Here is a 19,216-nt window from a genome sequence, read left to right on the forward strand (position 1 = left end):
TTTTTTTCTTTTCTATACCTTAATTTTGGTAGAGTAATAGTATTTCTTTTCATATTTCAGGAGGTGATCCCTTGGGACAGTTTGCTATTGAAAATTTACAGAATGAATGGAAGGTCTATGTCAAAAAGCCTCTGGACAGGGAAGAAAAGGATAATTATCTTCTAAATATTACAGCTACTGACGGGACCTTTGCAGCTAAAGCTGTGGTGGAGGTTAAAGTCCTTGATGCTAATGATAATAGCCCTGTTTGTGAAAAGGTAGGCAGAGTCTTGTATCTTCCATTACCAGCTGCTTTCATACATAAAATTTACATTTTCTCTGAAATTGCTTCTCAGGAGACTGACAAATAGCTGTTCCTTTTAAACCAGTGACAAAATTTGGACTACTAAGATAGATTGCTGTTAAATAAAAGATACGTCACAGACAGATTTTTTAAAAATCCAAAGACAATTCATTGACACTCAGTGGGTATTTGAGAGATATAAGAAGAATTGTAGTACATTTCTCCTATGTTAATTCTTTTCCAAAAAGAATTATTTTAAGCTGCAGCCATCATCGCTTGTATGCTCTATTTTATGAAAGAAAGTTTTAAAGAAAGCTGAATCCCATTTCTTAGTTGAATTATGTATTTCCTGTGATAAAAGAGTTGAAAAGAGTGGAACATTACTCTGCAATTGCAGTCAACAGCACCAAAAATCCGTAAGCCATAAATGTTTTCTTGTTACAAAGCTGTCTACCGTACCAGATTTTTATAGTCTGCAAAAATGGACATGAAAAATAAGGAATGTAAAAAACTCAGGAAGATAGCCCCTGCAAAATGTGTTACTGCTTCTCTAGGATTTTTCATAGTTGAACACAGATTTCATATTACTAGGTTGAAATCTTCCCTTGTACTAGGAAGGACAAGTATACAGTGATATAGGATTCTTTTTTTCTTAGTTGATGTTTATGTTGGTTACTTCTGTGTAAATAGTTGCAGTCATACACAGACTGGCAAGTCAGTATTTTTAGCTTTTTTTTCCTTTTATTTTTCCCTTTGTTAATATTGTTGTTACAAGGCTTAGTGCTTCTAATGTAATGCACATTCCTGACATGGATGGAATGTAAGAGTGCTTAGTGCCAATAAATTCTGAATCCTTTTTCTTATTTTTAATTTAATCTGGGAGCTTTTGTGTCATTAAAAGGGCAGCTATCAATTTCTTGTAGATTGAGACAGACACAGAAAAGATAATCCACCAAAAGAGAGAAAAATTAAATTAGCAAAAATTTATAATTCCTATTTTAGGAGCACATTTCATTATTAGTTAATCAGTTACAAGTGTTTTGAGTTCTGAGCAATGCACTAGTGTTCAAAAATCCTTATAGCTGCAGTATTAAATACCTTTGTGAATAATCGAATCAATGTGAAGTAATTAATTAGAAAATAATAAGTTCTTTTAATTTGAAGTTATTTCATCCTCTGGTTCACATGATATGTTACCAGACATTCAAACAGAATATTATTTCCTCTATCATTCCTTCTTCCCCTCCCCTTTCCAAGTTTTGCTTACTTCATATGTTTAGTTTTTCAATGTAACTTTGAAATCTTGCAGACTTTATATGCTGATTCAGTTCCTGAAGATGCCCTTCCTGGCAAGCTGATAATGCAGGTGTCTGCTACAGATGCAGATATTCGTTCCAATGCAGAAATTACTTACACACTGCATGGCACAGGAGCAGAAAAATTCAGACTTGCTCCAGACACAGGTAATAATACTTCATACATTATACAAGACTCCAGTCACCTCCTTTTATAAAATGCTTTGCTATTGCATTAAGACATAAATGTCAGTTGTTAAAACTTTCCACTAAGGGTGGTTTACTGTACATTGGTTTAAAATGTGAGTTTCTACTACATAAATACTAATAATATATTGAATAAACTCAGGCAAAAGGCAAGTATTTTAACTTATGAGGAACTAAAATGTAAACAGGGTAATTGCCCTGAAGCCAGAAACTTCCTTGCTGAAGTGACTGGAATAAAAGTAGGCCATAAATTTTGCTCTTTTTATACTCACTGTAGTAGCAGCAATAATGGTTTGTAACTGTGAAATATCTTCATTCAGATTCTCTTTGCCATCTTTTGTTTTGGAAAATTAAATGGGATGAGGTTAGATGGAGCAACAAATTTCCTTTCCATAGCAAACACCAGAAGTACCCCCAGCTTTATTGGAATGAGATTAGCTCAAAAGTATAGATGAGATAAACTTTTAACTTGCTTCACTTTGGTCTTCATGGTATTTGTGTGTTTTGTATTACACTATTGCCAAAATCCTATACTGTGCAGGCTGCAGTAGACAAGCAGTAGGAGGGTAAACAGTGTAGAAAAGATAGGATAAGATGAATACAAAAATGTAATGCAAGTAGAAGAGATTAGAAAACTTCAGTGACAAAATAAATGAGAAGGACCTTACTTCATGGGTTTGGGGGGTATTTTTGGCTTTGAATGTCATCTATGTGACGTGCTACTGTGTTGTTACATAAACTGAGAATTGGTAGGGCTAGAATACTCACAAAAAGTGTTTCATAATACTTTTCTGAACTGTTTATAAGGTGACAATGACTACACATAGTAGTGGCCTCTTATGCATAGTAGTGGCCTCTCATGTTTTTTATCACTTCAGAAGGAAAGTGTGTGTTAGCAGTTTAGAGGTTTGTCTGTAGTAGTAGTTAAGACTTCATTGTGAATAGCTGTGTTTATTCATGGAATGTTAGAGGAGGAATTACCAATACCTATGGAAGGAATACAACTAAACAGCTGAAAAAAAACAGACATGGATTTAACTATGCATTTTTTTAAAGCCAGAGTTCTAATACTTTAATTTACTTTGCACAAACACACATGGATTTTTGCATGCATACACATTCTCTTTGTGCACTAACAGAGAGTTTAACTTTAGCTAATTTCTGTTTCAAGAGCATTAGAAAAAAAATAAAGTGTTTTAGTTCTTAATCTTTTCAAGCTAAAAGGCAGGTCACTTACATGTTTTGCCCAAAGTGGAGTTCATTAATACAGTACAACTGTTGATTTAGCCAGTGATGAAATTACTGTAAACAAGAAAATTGTTGTTTAGCTATTGCGATTTTAAGGGAAAACAGGTTAGGTGTACTTAAGCCTTGCAATTTGCATCAACTTATGCTGTTTGTAGGTGAACTGAAAACATTAATGGCACTTGATCGTGAGCAGCAAGCAGTTTATCATCTTCTGATGAAAGCCACAGATGGAGGAGGAAGATTCTGCCAAGCTAACATTATCCTGACTCTGGAAGATGTGAATGATAATGCCCCAGAATTTACAACAGACACTTACTCCATTACAGTATTTGAGAACACAGAGCCTGGAACCCTTTTGACAAGAGTGCAGGCAACAGATGCAGATGCAGGTATGCATTCTTTGACTGATACTTTTGTCATGTCCTCAGACTTACAGTGGTATTTCTTTAGTTTTATCCTGAGAGGTGTCAAGTGTTTCAGTAGAGCTGACAGATGTTCAATACCATTTAGGATCAGACTCCTGAAAGATATCTTTTGGTCAACTAAGTCATTTAACACCTGACTTTCATGTGTGAGTAGCTTGGAAGACATCCCTATGGTGTCTTTGCAAAAAAGAGGAGAGGGGGGAGAGACAAAATGTAGGGAATTTTAACTGTCATAAGGTATTAATGCTGTGATCAATTAGGTTCACCCTTTTACTCCTGATAAAGTAATAGGACTATCAAGTCATGTCTGTTCATGTAAATGGGCATTCATGGATTTTTGTCCTTCTCAGGCCAGCCATTGATGATCATACCATCAAGAGAACGCTGGTCAACTGTAGCTTTATGTATATGCTGTTAAGATTTTTACTGTCTCTTTGTCTTCATTGTTCTGTTACAAATATTTATGTGAATATGAACTGAAAATGACATCAGAAAGAGTTTGTTTATAGGCTTTGTTGTAAGGAACACAACAGCACTTAAGGTGTATGATTTCCACATCTCATCAGTTTCTTAATCAAATAGTATTAATGAATTACTCATTCATTAATGAGTTGCCTCATTTGCTAAAACAAATGCCTCAGTTTACTAAAACAACCAACCTGCTTTGTGCTATGATGAAGTTAGATTGCTCATTTGAAAGGTAACAGACAGTTGTTTCCATACTTCACTAGTTTTTGAGGATCAGGTGGACCAAAATATTGCCCTTAAAATCTATAAGGTTTAATAAAGAAATGGTGCTAGAAATTATGCTTCTGTTAATTTTGGGGCATGATTCCTAAATAAATGTACTGGTTTTGAGTCTAGTTAATTGATGCAACCTAACTCTCCCATAACCTCCTCTGTTATTATAAGCTGGCTAAGCAGATTCTGTTGTTCTAAAGTTATAATTACATTTATATTAACAATTGCTTCATATTAACTAGTGCTGTAACTGAAGCAGAACTATGGTTCATGTTTTCTGTATGACGGAAAATCAGTGCAGTGAAGTGTTAGCTTAATGCTTTTTTGGAAGTAATTCTGCCCCTCACAAGAGACTTCAGCTCTTTCTGAAATGTACTTTTAACATGAATGATAATATTTAGCATGTGTGTCTTATTTTCATAGCTATCAGATGGATTATTCTGTTGTGTATTTTAAAGGCTGCTTCATACTTGAAAATTGTTTTCAAAATGCAGGGTTGAACCGTAAAATCCATTATGCACTGGTGAACTCTGCAGAGGGGCAGTTCTCTATTGATGAATTCTCTGGAATCATTCGTTTGGAGAAGCCTTTGGATCGGGAATTACAAGCTGTGTACACGTTAACTTTGAAGGCCACAGATGAAGGCTTACCTAGAAGACTGTCTTCAACAAGTAGTCTTATCGTTTCTGTTTTGGATATTAATGATAACCCACCCGTATTTGAGCATAGGGAGTATAGTGCAAGTGTGTCAGAGGACATTCTGGTTGGAACTGAAGTTCTCCAGATCTATGCTGCAAGCAGAGACATTGAAGCCAACGCTGAAATCACATACTCAATAGTCAGTGGGAACGAACATGGAAAATTCAGCATCGATTCAACAACAGGTAACAGGTTACAACTGTGAATATTACTTCAGGCCGAGCAAGTCATAGTGACTTCCTCCATAGTTCAGCCAGGTTATGTACAATCTGTGTGCTTCATCCCAGCTGTAAAGTTGCTGCTGCTGTCTTTTCACCCATTTTACCAGCAAGCTTACTAGAGGAGTGCAGTAAAATGTAGAATGGGAAATTTATTTGTTGTTTCTATTTATTGGATTATTACTTGGATTGGGTTCATTTATAAGGGGTTCCTAACTGGAAATTCCCTGCTCTGGGGGCAGGCAAGTGGAAAGACATAGATCTGTAATGAGAAACATAATTATCTTTCCATAAAACGTATATAATCAGAAGGAATGGCCAGGCTTGGCAAAAGAAGGATTAGAAATAAAATTGGTTGGGAAGACTGGTCATTGGTCCACAAAGGCAGTAATCCTAGAGAACTTTGATATGGCATTAAAGAGAGCTTGGAATTGGAATATTATGTTCAATCATATGTCCAGCATGACAGTGGAGATTTTAGGCTTGTATGATAGTCAGATTTAGTCTTAGGGGCTATTTTGGTTATGTTGAGAATTTTTCACTATTAATGAGAATTCTTTGTTAAAAATCAATAAACACTTCCATTTTAGTTTTGTTTACTTATGTAGTTCTTTTTCGAGAGATAATTTCTTACAAAGTTGCTTGGGTTTGGGTTTTTTTATTATTGGTTTTGTTTTTAATAAGATTTCTACCTAAAAGTTAATTCTAATTGACTTCTGATAGTTAGCTAAATAGTTTGGTAGTTAATTGTACTAGTATAGTGGAAATTACAATTCTGCTTTTTCAGTGGATATGCTGGTACTAAGGTATGGAAGATAAACTTCATATATTTAAAAGGAGTAAAAATGTTCCAGAAAAACTCATCCAGCAAATCAATTTGTATGCTAGGGACTGCACTATCTTAACTAGTCAGTTAAAAACTCACATTACAAATGTAAGCCTGGTTGTTTTAAACTGTGAATCTTTTGTGGTAATGGCAGGAACTTTGCATCTCTTTACTTACATGTGTAAAACATAATCATTTCACTGGGTAGCTCTAGCTTTACAGTGACAAACCAAGCCCTGAAAAAGCTGAATATTTGTCAGGTCAAAATAAAAAGTTCCAACACATAATACTACAGCAGTAGCAGAGTTTGTATGAGGATTTGTTTCTTCTTCTTCTCTAGGAGCCATTTTTATCATTGAGAGTTTGGATTATGAAAATTCTCATGAGTACTACCTGACAGTGGAAGCCACAGATGGAGGCACACCATCATTAAGTGATGTTGTAACAGTGAATATTAATGTCACGGATATCAATGACAATTCTCCAGTGTTTAGCCAAGACACTTACACTGCAGTAATCAGTGAAGATGCTATGCTTGAACAATCGGTTATAACAGTACGTATTGGTTTCTCACTTTGAAATACTCTGTCATGATGAACATGCTTTCATTCTTGAAGGAATAAGTATTGATTTGAAGGTTAACATCAATTAGTAGATGTTTGCCACTGAGTGAATTGAAAATTTACTTTGAAAAAGTTTCAGAAGTAGGGACTTCAGATCCTGTGGGAAAGTAGATAATGTTTTGTGATATGTTTATGTTCTCCTCATGAGACCATGACTTAACTTTCAGAAGAAATTCAGGATGTTAAATTATGTTGGTATAATGTATTGAGATGGCATTTCTCTTGTGAACTATGAAATTTTTTAGACCAAAAGAGCTCATCTTCAGGGTGAGTTTATCTGAGAGATGCTAGAGTCTTTTTCAATCTGTTTTAACTGAGACTCTAATGTCCCTTAGGTTATGGCAGATGATGCTGATGGACCTTCCAACAACCGCATTCACTACACAATTATAGATGGCAATCAAGGAAATCCTTTTACAATTGACCCTACCCGGGGTGAAATAAAAGTGACCAAGCTTCTAGACAGAGAAAAGGTGAGTTTTTTGTCATTTTAAGGCATCTGGGATTAATTTACCTATGCATAGTTGATGACCACTGTTTCCTTACTCATTTCTAAGTTACTGTTTCATGTTCCAAAATTAATATTGCTATAGTAAAGTGCAAGCATCTGTTTATATCAGTACTTTTGGGAGGAAGAGAAAGGATTAAAGATATGAAGGAAAGCTTTACTGGGGGTTTTGCTAAAATAATTCTTCCATAAAACAAAATCTGAGTTTGTTACTTTTTTCCTCTTCAGTAAATGTTTTTAATTTTTTTTATTAATTTTTTTAGATTTCAGGATATACCTTGACAGTTCAAGCTTCAGATAATGGAAGCCCACCTAAGCTTAACACAACTACAGTAAACATTGATGTTTCTGATGTAAATGATAATCCTCCAGTGTTCTCAAAAGGAAACTATAGTGTTATCATCCAGGTAAATACAACTATTGAAGTAGTTACATCAATGTTATTGGACTGCAATTTGTGACTTGAATTTTTCTGTATTTTTAATTATTTAAGGTCACCAGTGAGACTGCTTATCAAATAAGTGTTGAGGGTTTTAAAATTCCTGTTAGCACGTTATGTAGAAACTTACATTGCAAGTTGTAAGAGCCACAGAGTGGGTGAGGTTGGAAGGGACCACAGTGAGTCATCTGGTCCAACCTCCCTGCTAAAACAGGCTCATCCTAAAGCACATGATTGAGTCCAGTCCTGGGCACAGGATTGACTCCAGGATGCTCTTGAATATTTAAAGTGAGGGAGACTGCATAACCTCTCTAGGTTCTTCTTCTGATTCCTTGTGTGTGTACATGTCTATGTATTATAAATTCCTTTTATGCATAGAACAATCTTAGAATCATACAGGGATGTTAAAATACATTATAATTTCACTATTTCTTTTTAGTCTTAAGAGTTACCACTTAGAAAAAGATCCTTTAGGTACCTGTTACTTTGAAGCTAGTGCTCTGCACCATGGCACGAGGTTAAGCCCTAATTCCCACTGGCTTCCTCTGGGATCAGCAGCAGTTAGAACAAGAGTGGAATTTCATATGGCTGCATACCAATCCTTTGACTAATTTTACACTGTAGGATGGTAGCCGTAGGCCACATTCTCCAGTGTCTGGCATGTACTTGCCTGATTCAGAAAACTGCTAAAGCAAAGACAGCAGAGTCAGCATCTATACTTCTTGTCTTCCTAAATCCAATAGGAAATAAATGGAAGTCAACAAAGGAATTGCACTAAGGCCTTTGTTGGCTAGTAATGTAAATGAGCTCAATCCCTTGTGTCCTTCTGCTGTTTCGTGGCCTGGTGCAGTAGATCTGTGAGGATCAGACAATGTTACCTGTTGCACTGTGCCATCCTAACATACCACTAGTGTTTGAGACAAGTGTGCATCATTTGTAAAGGCAGGTCTCCAAAATAGGACAAAGTGAATTTATACAATATGCACCCAGTATGCAAATATGATAGATATCCTGGATCTTGCTTTTAAAAAAACCCAACCAACCAAAAAAAAAAAAAAACCAACCCCAAAAAACAAAGCAAAACAACCCACAAAAAAAAAGAACTCAAAAAAACCCCACCACATAAAAAACCAAACCCAAACCAACAGTTTCCAGATTCATGTTTGTGTGCTGTCAAATGTATCTCCTATTATAGTCTTTCTTGAAATAAATGTTAATTAATATCTCGCTTAAACTTCAGACTGCATAGCCAATGTCTGTACTATTTCCCTTACTCAATTAAAAAGGAAGCCCTCTTGTCTTATAGTTCATTCATATGGGCCTCCCCTAGTTGAAGGTAGCAGGGAAAAAAGCTGGAGGAGTTGCCCAAGAATGCTGATGTGCATTTCCTCTTGTATTTGAGATGGATATGTTTGGACAGAGTAGAAAATGTGCTTAGCTTTTAGGAAAGTCAAATTACTTTGGATGTCCAGCTGTAAATATTTGTATTTTAAAGCAATGATCTTTGTTCTGCTGAAAGGGAAAAAGCTTCAGCTTTTTGCAGTATCTGATAGCTAAATTGACTTACTCTCTTGGAAACAGAGTATTATATTCAGGAGTTTTTACATCTATGAAAGGGATAGCATTTTGTTATTGTTGTACTTCAAAATAATGTTTCTACTTTTCTTGCTTTTCAAATTAGTATGTATATAGAGAAATATGGCTGATAGAGCAGAGCACAAGTATTCTGGGAGAGGTGTCACAAGTGTCAGATAAAGTTATATGTATGTGTAACATATGTGATAAGCCGACATATGTGAAGTGTCTGTGAAACCTCAGACATCCACATGATACAAGCTTGAAGGGATTTTATGATGCAGATTTTAAAACCTGGATTTCATATTTTAACTGGATGGTGCCTGTAGCAGCCACAGCTGTAGGCAGAACTCTTAATTAGGGGCACAAGGGGTCAGATGGAGGCATGTATTTTTCTAGCCCTCCCAACAAAGGCAGTAGATTATTCTTAGCAGGTGTTTTCTCTAAATTTCAAATCTTTGATGACTTAGTAATTAGGCTACAGTAATACTAATTCAGACCAGAAGTGGAAAATGTAAAGTGTCAAGCTACCTTTAAAAATACAATACCAAGTTTAAAAAACTGCCTTTCTCCTTTTACAGTTTTTGAGTCTTAATCTCAGAGGGTGGTAGTTTCCCTGAAGCAATATTGTCATTCTGATTTCTCTTGTACTGATTAACTGGTTTGACAGTAATTTTTTGGGGTTTCTGTTGCAAGGAAGAAATCAGCTTCAGACCCTATCCTCAATTATAACAAAACCAATGTGTATTATATATCTGTAGGAAAATAAGCCTATTGGATTCAGTGTGCTGCAGCTAGTGGTGACAGACAGGGATTCCTCTCACAACGGCCCTCCTTTTCTCTTCACCATCCTGACTGGAAACGAAGAGAGAACTTTTCAGATTACCCAGCAGGGAGTTCTCACCACAAGTGCTGCACTGAATCGCAAAGTGAGAGATCACTATTTGCTTCATGTCAAGGTAGGATGTTTCTGTCATGTTCCTCTTACTGTTTTGCAGTGTAAGTATTTGATTAACTTTTCTGACTCGTGTTCACTCCACCACTTGTCTTTCTGTTAGGAGATCCTGACATGCCAAGTAGTCATTTGAGGCATGTCCCATGGGGACATGCGTCTTCAAAGAAAAAAACTGTTGGTTTAAATGCTAATTTACACAGATGCAATGGGAAGTTCGGTTAAACTCACAGTTAGAAGTAAGGTGTAAGTGAAATGTTAACTGGGTGAGTGGTCTTAATAAGCGCTTTGCCTTCATGTTGGAATGCTGGAAAACCAGCAGGGGACAGGTCCCTTGAGCCATTTTCTATTGCCTGCATAATTCCTCTTGCTGCTATCGTTTTGACCCTTGAAGCTGTGTGCTGGACTAAACTCACATGATGAAAGCAGGGATATTGCACAACATAGCAGTAATGGAAAATTTTCCTGTAGTGCCAAATTCTTTTTTCAATGGCAATTGAAAACATATTTTTTTAAGTTTGGACCTTTTTTCATAGTAGATATTTTTTCATAGCATTGAAACTTACAGTGCAGTAGTTTGAGATCTTAGGATCCTGCAGTGGAAGCTGCAGTATAAAACTCAAAAAATGACCCTGAAGTGCTGTAATATTCGCTACATTAGCCATTGTTGTACAAAAAGACCACACCATGTCCAAGGTTACATTAAACTAGCTAAGTTCTTTCAAATACTTTTTGTAACCTAGTGTGAGAAAAGTTCAAACCAATTGTTTTAATCTTATCTAGTCCTTTTAAATTCAGTTATAAATTAAGCAGCTGGGAACAGAGGACTTAAAATTAGTAGGCTAAAAGTAGTTGCCCTTAATTCTTCATTTCCAGATTGAGGTTTTAAGAAAAATTCTTACCTTCATTTTCACATGAGGAATTTCTTTTAATCTCCAAATTGTCCTTATGCATACTATTGCAGATAATTTATGACTAAACATGCAGTTGCAGTATTTTCGAGTAATACTGTTTATAACAGTGTGTGCCGAATTCCGTCCACATTGAGATAATTGTGACATATTTACACAAACTCTATTTTCTTTGGGAAAAGAAGAAAAAATTCACACAGATATTGTAATTTGCTGTTTGAGTCACTGAAATGTTAGTATTCAGGAGCCATTAATATAAGGACAAATATAGTTTCATTTAAGTGTAGTTTAGTTTAGGGTTTAAGAATTGGGATGAAAATGGGGGCAGGTGTACCATTCCTCTGTTAGCCATTTTTTCCTCAGTAGTGATATGCCAATTCCCCCAAAGCCACCTTTTTGTTTATGGGTGTTTTTCCTGTATGTGGACTCAGTGTAGTGCAAGATTCATATATTTTCCTTTAGATCTTCTCTAACAGTAACTAATTTCTATTTATTTTGCTTTTTAAATGTGTTCTTATAAATGCATGTACAGGCAGTTATATTTGTTCTGTATAGACTATTACACTGACTTTGTCACATTTCATGATTTAGCTGCAGCTTTGGCCCTTCCTGATGTGCCTAGCTTTTTTTAGGTGTGAGATGCCTGTCTAACATCTTCCTCTGGGTGGAATCTTGCAATTCTTTTATTTCTAAGCCACTTGGTCTCTAGTCTGCTTGTAAACAGCCTGTCAGAACTTCAGCTATTTTGTCTTTAGCACAGTAGCTGAAAAGTGCTTTTTTATTAGGAAATGAATATGGGCTATTTCATTGGCATCCAGTAGCTAAACAAGTGTCTTGAAACAAATGTACTCATTTAGAGCAAAGACTTCTCAGAGACTGTAAATCATTAAAGCAGACCTTACTAATGTGCCTCTTCTTGTCAATGTTTTGGACCTGTCTAATCAGTTGATTTCCAAGCTTCTTGACTGGATTCTTGAAATATATCACTGTCTTTTAATTGCCATTTGCCATTTTACACTTTGCTAGCTTTTTTCAATAGACATACTACTATTATTTGCTATTATCTTACAATCCACAGGTATGAAGGCATCCAAGACTAAAGCTAGCAATTTCCCTAACACAAGACTCCAGTTCCAATGATACACACAAAATTATAGGCATGGCTGTTGAGGAAAAATATTTTTCCTCTGTTCCTTTAAAATAATATTTTTTAAAGTCTGTAGGAAGGCATTTTCTCAACTTTACATTATGTTTAATTTCTACATTTTGATCTTGCAAATCACAAGTTAATGGCTGTGTATGATCTCTTGAAACCCATTTTCAGTTTTTAGTTGACCTTTACTGATGCGCTTTTCAGTATTGACAGCTTTCACTTTAGTTGCTTTTTGAATGGATTGCTGAGGTAGTGATGTTTTTAATTTACAGGCATACTTTCATTTGAAAAAACTCATAACTAAAGAAAACCCCACTAAAGCTACACAAACTTTCCCCATATGCGCTCTACTCACTCACTACCTCCAAAAGACTTTACTTTTGTCATTTTAATAGAAATAAGGATTTTGTTCCCCAATGATCACCGTATATGGGCATGCCAGTCGTATTTGCTTGTGCTCTCTCCAAAGGAAATAGATTCTCTATTAACAAATGTCTCACAGCATTAGTGTGCGAAATCTTCAGCTATGAGTCATGCAGTCCTTTGTGCCACACACTGAAGTCTTCAGTTTAAAACCACAGCACATTTTAAAATATCTGCACTATTGAAAAACCATTTCTCCTGGGGCTCTTCTTTCCTACCTGCTGTCCATTTGTTATAATTTTGCTTGTCTGGTTTTTTTTGAGCCTTTTCAGGTTTCCCTTGGCATTTCTTCTGTAGCTAAACTGCCTGCCTTGTCTTGTTTCCAGGCAGAGATCTAGGCAAAACAAAACTTTGCCAACTTGAGCTAAAGCTCTTATTATTTATTTGGGTAACTGGAGGACAAGTTTCTAGCCATGCCTGTCTTTTGGAGTTAACAGAAACAGATGAAGACATATAGTTCTAGGAGACACACATTACCTTTTAAAAATGCCACATTTATGTGCCCATCCACAGATAATCTTGTGCCTGGAGTTACTCCTCTTTTGCTTAAATTTGTATAAAAAAATCAAAAGCAGCCTCTCCACATAGATCTTCAAAGTGTACTCTGTAAAATTATTGCAAAATCTTTTAAACAATGCAGAATATCTTCTACTTTCTGAGCCCTGTATTTCCCCTCTGTACCTTCACGTCTCCAATTCTTCTTTAACTAATTTCTTCAGTGTCACTTTCAGTAACTGAGAGAGAGTTCTGGAAAAAGTAGATGGGAAATAAGAGGTGAGAAATAGAAAGAAAAAAGTGAACCCGAGGGAATGCTCTTAACTCACTTTTCCACTCTTCTTTTTTTACTGTCCTAGTACACCAAGAGTATATGTCTTTGTCCAAAAGGGGTGGAGAATAGGGTGTTCAAAAAGGCTTTAAAATTGAATTAGGCTGATACAGTTAAAGACAGTTGATTAACTGTCTGAAGCAAATAGTACTACAGGTACCCACCTCTTGTTTTCCTCCCTGTGACCAAAAATCATGAAAGGCAACATAATTAACTTTCTGCATGCATTTTTTTCCTTTTGAAGTTCCATTTGGCACAGTACATTTACTTTGTCTTCCAGATTACCTCCTAATTGTAGTGAAGCATGTTGTACATTTCTAGTGCATGACTCATTTCAAGTTTGTAAAGTGTTTCTGTGCTTGATATTAAAAAGCTTCAAGCACCATCTGCTGTCTGAAATCAGCTACTGTGCATTTCCTCTGTATTTGCTACCAGTGTTAATAGCTTCCTGGCATTTTCAGGTAATAAGAGCACTGTAGGCTTTTAATCTTGGGAGAAATGAAAACATGTTTGTGTGTGTCTGCTTATATAAGCTTTTTAAATTTTCAGTGTTAACTTTTATGTTAGGAATTGTGTTACAGAATTTATGTAAAGCATCTTCCTATAGGACTTTTTGATGGGGTTTTTATGGGTACAAAAATACAGCTCAACTATATACAGGATAAATATCTGCAGTAGAATTTGAGATAAAGCAAAAATGTAAATCTGTCCTCATCTTTCCTTTAGGTGTCAGATAATGGAAAACCACCGTTGTCATCTTTGACTTACATTGATATTAGAGTTATTGAGGAAAGTATTTATTCTCCAGCAATACTGCCTCTGGAAATCTTTATCACAGCCTTTGGGGAAGAATATTCAGGTGGTGTCATTGGAAAAATTCACGCAACTGATCAAGATGTTTATGATACCTTGACATACAGTCTGGACCCCAAAATGGAATCCCTGTTCTCTGTTTCCAGTACTGGTGGCAAACTAATAGCACACAAAAGGTTAGATGTAGGACAGTACCTCCTAAATGTCACTGTTACAGATGGAAAATTTACAACTGCAGCTGATATTACTGTACACATCAGACAAATCACACAAGAGGTATTAAATCACAGTATCGCAATACGCTTTGCAAACCTGTCCCCTGAAGAATTCATCGGTGATTACTGGCGCAATTTCCAGAGAGCATTGAGAAACATCTTGGGCGTGAGGAGAAATGACATCCAGATTGTTAGTTTGCAACCTTCTGATCCTCCTTCTAATCTGGATGTCCTCCTGAATATTGAAAAGTCTGGTAGCTCTCACCACCCAATGAGAATTTTGCTCCACAAGATAAACTCTTCTGTGCCTGACCTAGAGGAGATTTTAGGTGTCCGGATAATTGATGTGTTTCATAAGCTCTGTGCAGGCCTAGATTGTCCTTTGAAATTTTGTGAAGAAAAAGTAACAGTGGATGAGAACATCATGTCAACCCACAGCACAGCCAGGCTGAGCTTCGTCACTCCCCGTCATCACAGAACAGCAGTTTGTCTTTGTAAAGGTAAGAAACACAGTAAGGGAAATTCTATCCTTGAAAAGATTGCTCTGGTTTTAAAAAGCAGTAATCCACAGATGGAAATTTATATTACAAAACAAGATCAGGAATGTTCTGTAACTCTCTCTACAGTATTTGCCTAATTTTATTTGTAGTAAAGAGTAATTCTTTCTTATCTCATTATCTCATTTCAAGAGTTTACATAATACAAATTTATGGAAGTGAGTATTTGTTTTTTTTTATAGCTACACCTTCATTTTCCATTTTATGAAAGAAGTTAATTTTTTGTTGTTGTTGCCTATGCTATTTTGATGGCCATTTTCAGTCTTGTGTGCACAAAAGTAAGTTCCTGCAGAGTACATGAATACTTTGTTGTTTCTGCTTAGAGGAGTAGCCCACACAGTTTCCAGACTTGTTTGGGAATGAGAGGGTAATGTGGGAAATAAATATTCATTAAAATATATGTAAGTATAAAGATTTCTGACAGAAGATTAATCTTTATCTCTGAGTAAAAAAACATTGCTTTTTAAAATCAGGACTTAACCTTGCTGGGTGAACTTGCACATATGAAGTAAATATTTAAAGCCTGTTCCTTTTCTGTCTCACATACAGACATACTTTTCTCTGCTCTCCCCAACCTACTCTGTCTGTGTTTAATATCTACATGTTGAATTTTTGTGGTGAATGATTCTAATGGTAAGCCTTAAACCACAGCACCAGTTTCCCAATTTTACCAATTGAGCTGAGTAATCAAGATAAGGATAAGCATCAGCCACTCTATATTCTATTTGTCTAGTCTGTGCCAGTCATGCCCTGTAACTGTTATTCACTTCCTTTTCTGATAGTCAGGAATATCATTTGGGGCACTTTCAGCTACTATACGTAAGAGTCCCTTTTCACAAAATACTATCACCATCAACAGAAAAGAAATAATGGATTTGGTTTTACAGAAGGGAAATGCCCCCTGGTGAACAGTGTGTGTGAAGGAAACCCATGTCCTGAAGGTACTGAATGTTTAGGAGATCCAAAGGAAGGAAAATACACCTGTGTTTGCCAAGACAGCAAAGCTGGACAATGTCCTGGTAAGGAATTAACTTTAAAAAACTCTGTGCATATTATATTACTTTCCAAATATAAATTTTATTCCAGTCCTGTGCTAATACTTTTTATGCTTTTCTGTATTCCTAAGCATCAGCTGGCTCTGCTGTGACATTTACTGGGAGCAGCTATGTGAAATATCGTCTCATGGAAAATGAGAACAAAGAGGAAATGAAGCTGACAATGAGACTTAGAACTTACTCTGCTCATGCAGTTGTTATGTATGCTCGAGGAACAGACTACAGTATCTTAGAGGTACATTAAAATCTCCTAGTGCATATCTCCTCCTTTCTTCCTACCATCTTCTTACTCTTTTTGTGTCAGATTAAAAGATTGAGTCATAACACCTATGTAGAATGGTTATAACTGAAAATTACTTTAAAGGTAGGGTCTATTACACATCCAGGTGACAAACTTGTACAGAAATTTTTACATGTGTAAACAAACAAAGCTTCCTGAATCATATACTTTGAACAACTTTAAATTTATTTGGTTATAATACTGAAGTCCATACAGGAAAAGCACAAGATGAAAGATATTGAAGTATTGTAATATTTTGATTATGATCTGTGATTACTTTACTAGAGGAACAAAATGTACAAAGTGTACATTTCAATTAAAAGAACCATATAGAATAAATCACAGCTACCATGACTGGAAAACAGTGTTATTAAACTGCTTTTTATGAACACCATCATCATCCTGTCTCTCCAGCAAACATAAACTTTTATAGGCATCAATATTTTATACTCTTTAAGTGTGCGGACCATTTATTGATGTTGTGGCTTTCCTCTGTAGATCCATCATGGAAGACTGCAATATAAATTTGATTGTGGCAGTGGACCCGGGATTGTCTCTGTTCAGAGCACTCAGATAAATGATGGCCAGTGGCATTCCTTATCTCTTGAGGTGGATGGAAACTATGCACGACTTGTTCTGGACAGGGTGCATACTGCATCCGGTACTGCTCCTGGTACACTTAGGACACTAAACCTAGACAATCACGTGTTTTTTGGTGGTCATATTCGTCAGCAAGGTACAAGACATGGTAGAAGTCCTCAGGTTAGCAATGGTTTCAGAGGCTGTATGGATTCCATTGTATTAAATGGACAAGAGCTGCCCCTAAACAGCAAGCCACGAAATTATGCACACATGGAGGAATCTGTAGATGTCACTCCTGGGTGCTTACTGACTGCCACAGATGGCTGTTCAAGCAGCCCCTGTCAGAATGGAGGCGTCTGCAATGCACTGTCAAATGGAGGTAAGCTGCTCTTTATTCTTCTGCTTTTAGCTTTCAAAATTGCTTTTCAACTTCTCTGCTTTGAGGGACAAAACAGCTTCATCCATAATTCTTGGTTTCCCAGAGTTGTAGAAGGTCAATAGTTGAATAGGTAGGAAGGCTGTGTGTGCCTTCTAGATTCGACTGCTTGGGGTATGAGGTAGACAATGTCCATCTGGCAAAGCGGGGATTTAATCTTCAGTGCTAACATCTAAGGTCCATCCTCTTGACAGCCTACTTTTGAGCTTTTCTTTAAAGATTCTGAAATCATTGGGACAACTTGTGTTTTGTGAGAAAAATGTTTAAGAAAACTCTTACTGTTAGACTTTACCTCACCTTTCAATTAAAAACGTTTCTATTTTTTCCCATCCTTTCACTCATGTAACAGCTTGGTGGCAGGGAGGTGGGCAGGGAGGATTTCATCTCAAATCCAGTAAAGCCGTGTGCACCTTTCAAAAAGACTGTATTTGATTTCAGGTTACTACTGCAAGTGTGCACCTTTGTTTATGGGAACTCACTGCGATGTAAGTGTCAACCCATGTGCTTCCAACCCCTGCCTTTATGGTGGGACTTGCATCCCAGTCAGTGATGATTTTATCTGCCAGTGCCGAGGACAATATACAGGTCAAAGGTATGTTTCTATGGTTCATTGTATCAATGAATCCCTTGGAAAACAGGATATAAATGTAGCACTTTTTCTGTTTCTTTTTTTATGTGTTTCCTACCTTAAACTGAGATTTGAGACATACTGGAGCTGGCTGAAGTTAACAGCAGCCCCTGTGTTACAGCTTTGTATCCCACATTATGAAAACGCTTGCAGTAAGGTAATGTTCAGATGGCTTTGTTTGTTTTGCCTTTGCAGATGCCAGCTGGGTCCATATTGCAAAGACAATCCTTGCAAAAACAGTGGCAAGTGTATTGACAGTTTGGATGGACCTGTTTGTGAGTGTGAAGCAGGCTTTCGTGGAGAAAGGTAGGTGGTCTTACAACGTACATTGAATTTTAGTAGTATTAATTAACAGATTAATAGGTCAAACTGGTTGAAATCTGGGATGTTGATAAAACAGCAAAATGCATGTTAGTGTGCAGTACCTTATAATAAATAGATCTAAAATTGTTGAAAACAAGATTACAACAAAGACTACTGATGTAAACTAAACATCACTGCTGTGCTCTGTTTCTGATAGGTGCCTGACTGATGTCGATGAATGCGTAGAAAACCCGTGTCTCAATGGTGCCCTTTGTGAGAATACTTATGGTTCATATCACTGCAACTGTAGTCGTGGATTTGGAGGCAAACACTGCACAGACATTGTTCTCAATAAATATGTTTCGACATCTTGGAACATTAGCTTAGCTGAAGTGATTGGGATTATTGTTTTCGTCGCAGGAATCTTCTTGTTAGTTGTGATTTTTGTTGTTTGCCGCAAAGTGGTTGGTAGGAAGAAGAAGCACCAGCCAGAGCCTGAAGACAAGCAACTGGGAGCTACGACAGCCTTCTTGCAAAGACCGTGTTTTGATGCAAAATTGAATAAGAACATCTATTCTGACATTCCACCACAGGTTCCTGTTCGTCCCATTTCATACACTCCAAGCATTCCAAGCGACTCCAGGAACAATCTTGACAGGAATTCTTTTGAAGGGTCTGCTATCCCTGAGCACCCCGAGTTTAGTACTTTTAACCCAGATTCTGTACATGGTCACCGGAAAGCTGTAGCTGTTTGCAGTGTTGCACCAAACTTGCCACCTCCACCTCCCTCCAACTCACCTTCAGACAGTGATTCAATACAGAAACCCAGCTGGGATTTTGACTATGACAGTAAGAGACATTCTTATTTTTTACTTTCCTGTTAAATGGTTATGCTGGTACAATTTTAATATGAGTACAAAAGACATTATGTCTTTACGGGGTTTTGTCTCTGATCAGCCTTCATGCTCTACTAAGTTTTGTAAAAATGCGCAGAT

At 36.6% G+C, this 19,216-nt stretch overlaps 1 protein-coding gene across 4 annotated transcripts in view; it reads left to right on the plus strand.

Annotated features, from left to right (window-relative positions):
* FAT1 (FAT atypical cadherin 1) overlaps window positions 1–19,216 on the plus strand; it is a 102,631-nt gene that overhangs the window by 75,736 nt on the left and 7,679 nt on the right. For all 4 annotated transcript variants that reach the window (XM_014309734.2, XM_031062831.1, XM_031062877.1 and 1 more), the window contains exons 11-25: window positions 61–257; window positions 1,593–1,746; window positions 3,189–3,422; window positions 4,694–5,083; window positions 6,283–6,497; window positions 6,901–7,038; window positions 7,337–7,480; window positions 9,849–10,046; window positions 14,079–14,880; window positions 15,825–15,956; window positions 16,064–16,227; window positions 16,771–17,233; window positions 17,729–17,882; window positions 18,114–18,224; window positions 18,439–19,070. In XM_014309734.2, the coding sequence (XP_014165209.1) occupies window positions 61–257; window positions 1,593–1,746; window positions 3,189–3,422; window positions 4,694–5,083; window positions 6,283–6,497; window positions 6,901–7,038; window positions 7,337–7,480; window positions 9,849–10,046; window positions 14,079–14,880; window positions 15,825–15,956; window positions 16,064–16,227; window positions 16,771–17,233; window positions 17,729–17,882; window positions 18,114–18,224; window positions 18,439–19,070 (4,128 nt within the window). The remainder of the gene's footprint in view (window positions 1–60; window positions 258–1,592; window positions 1,747–3,188; window positions 3,423–4,693; window positions 5,084–6,282; window positions 6,498–6,900; window positions 7,039–7,336; window positions 7,481–9,848; window positions 10,047–14,078; window positions 14,881–15,824; window positions 15,957–16,063; window positions 16,228–16,770; window positions 17,234–17,728; window positions 17,883–18,113; window positions 18,225–18,438; window positions 19,071–19,216) is intronic.

Source organism: Geospiza fortis, unplaced genomic scaffold, assembly GCF_000277835.1.
Source record: "Geospiza fortis unplaced genomic scaffold, GeoFor_1.0 scaffold40, whole genome shotgun sequence".
NCBI lineage: Eukaryota > Metazoa > Chordata > Aves > Passeriformes > Thraupidae > Geospiza > Geospiza fortis.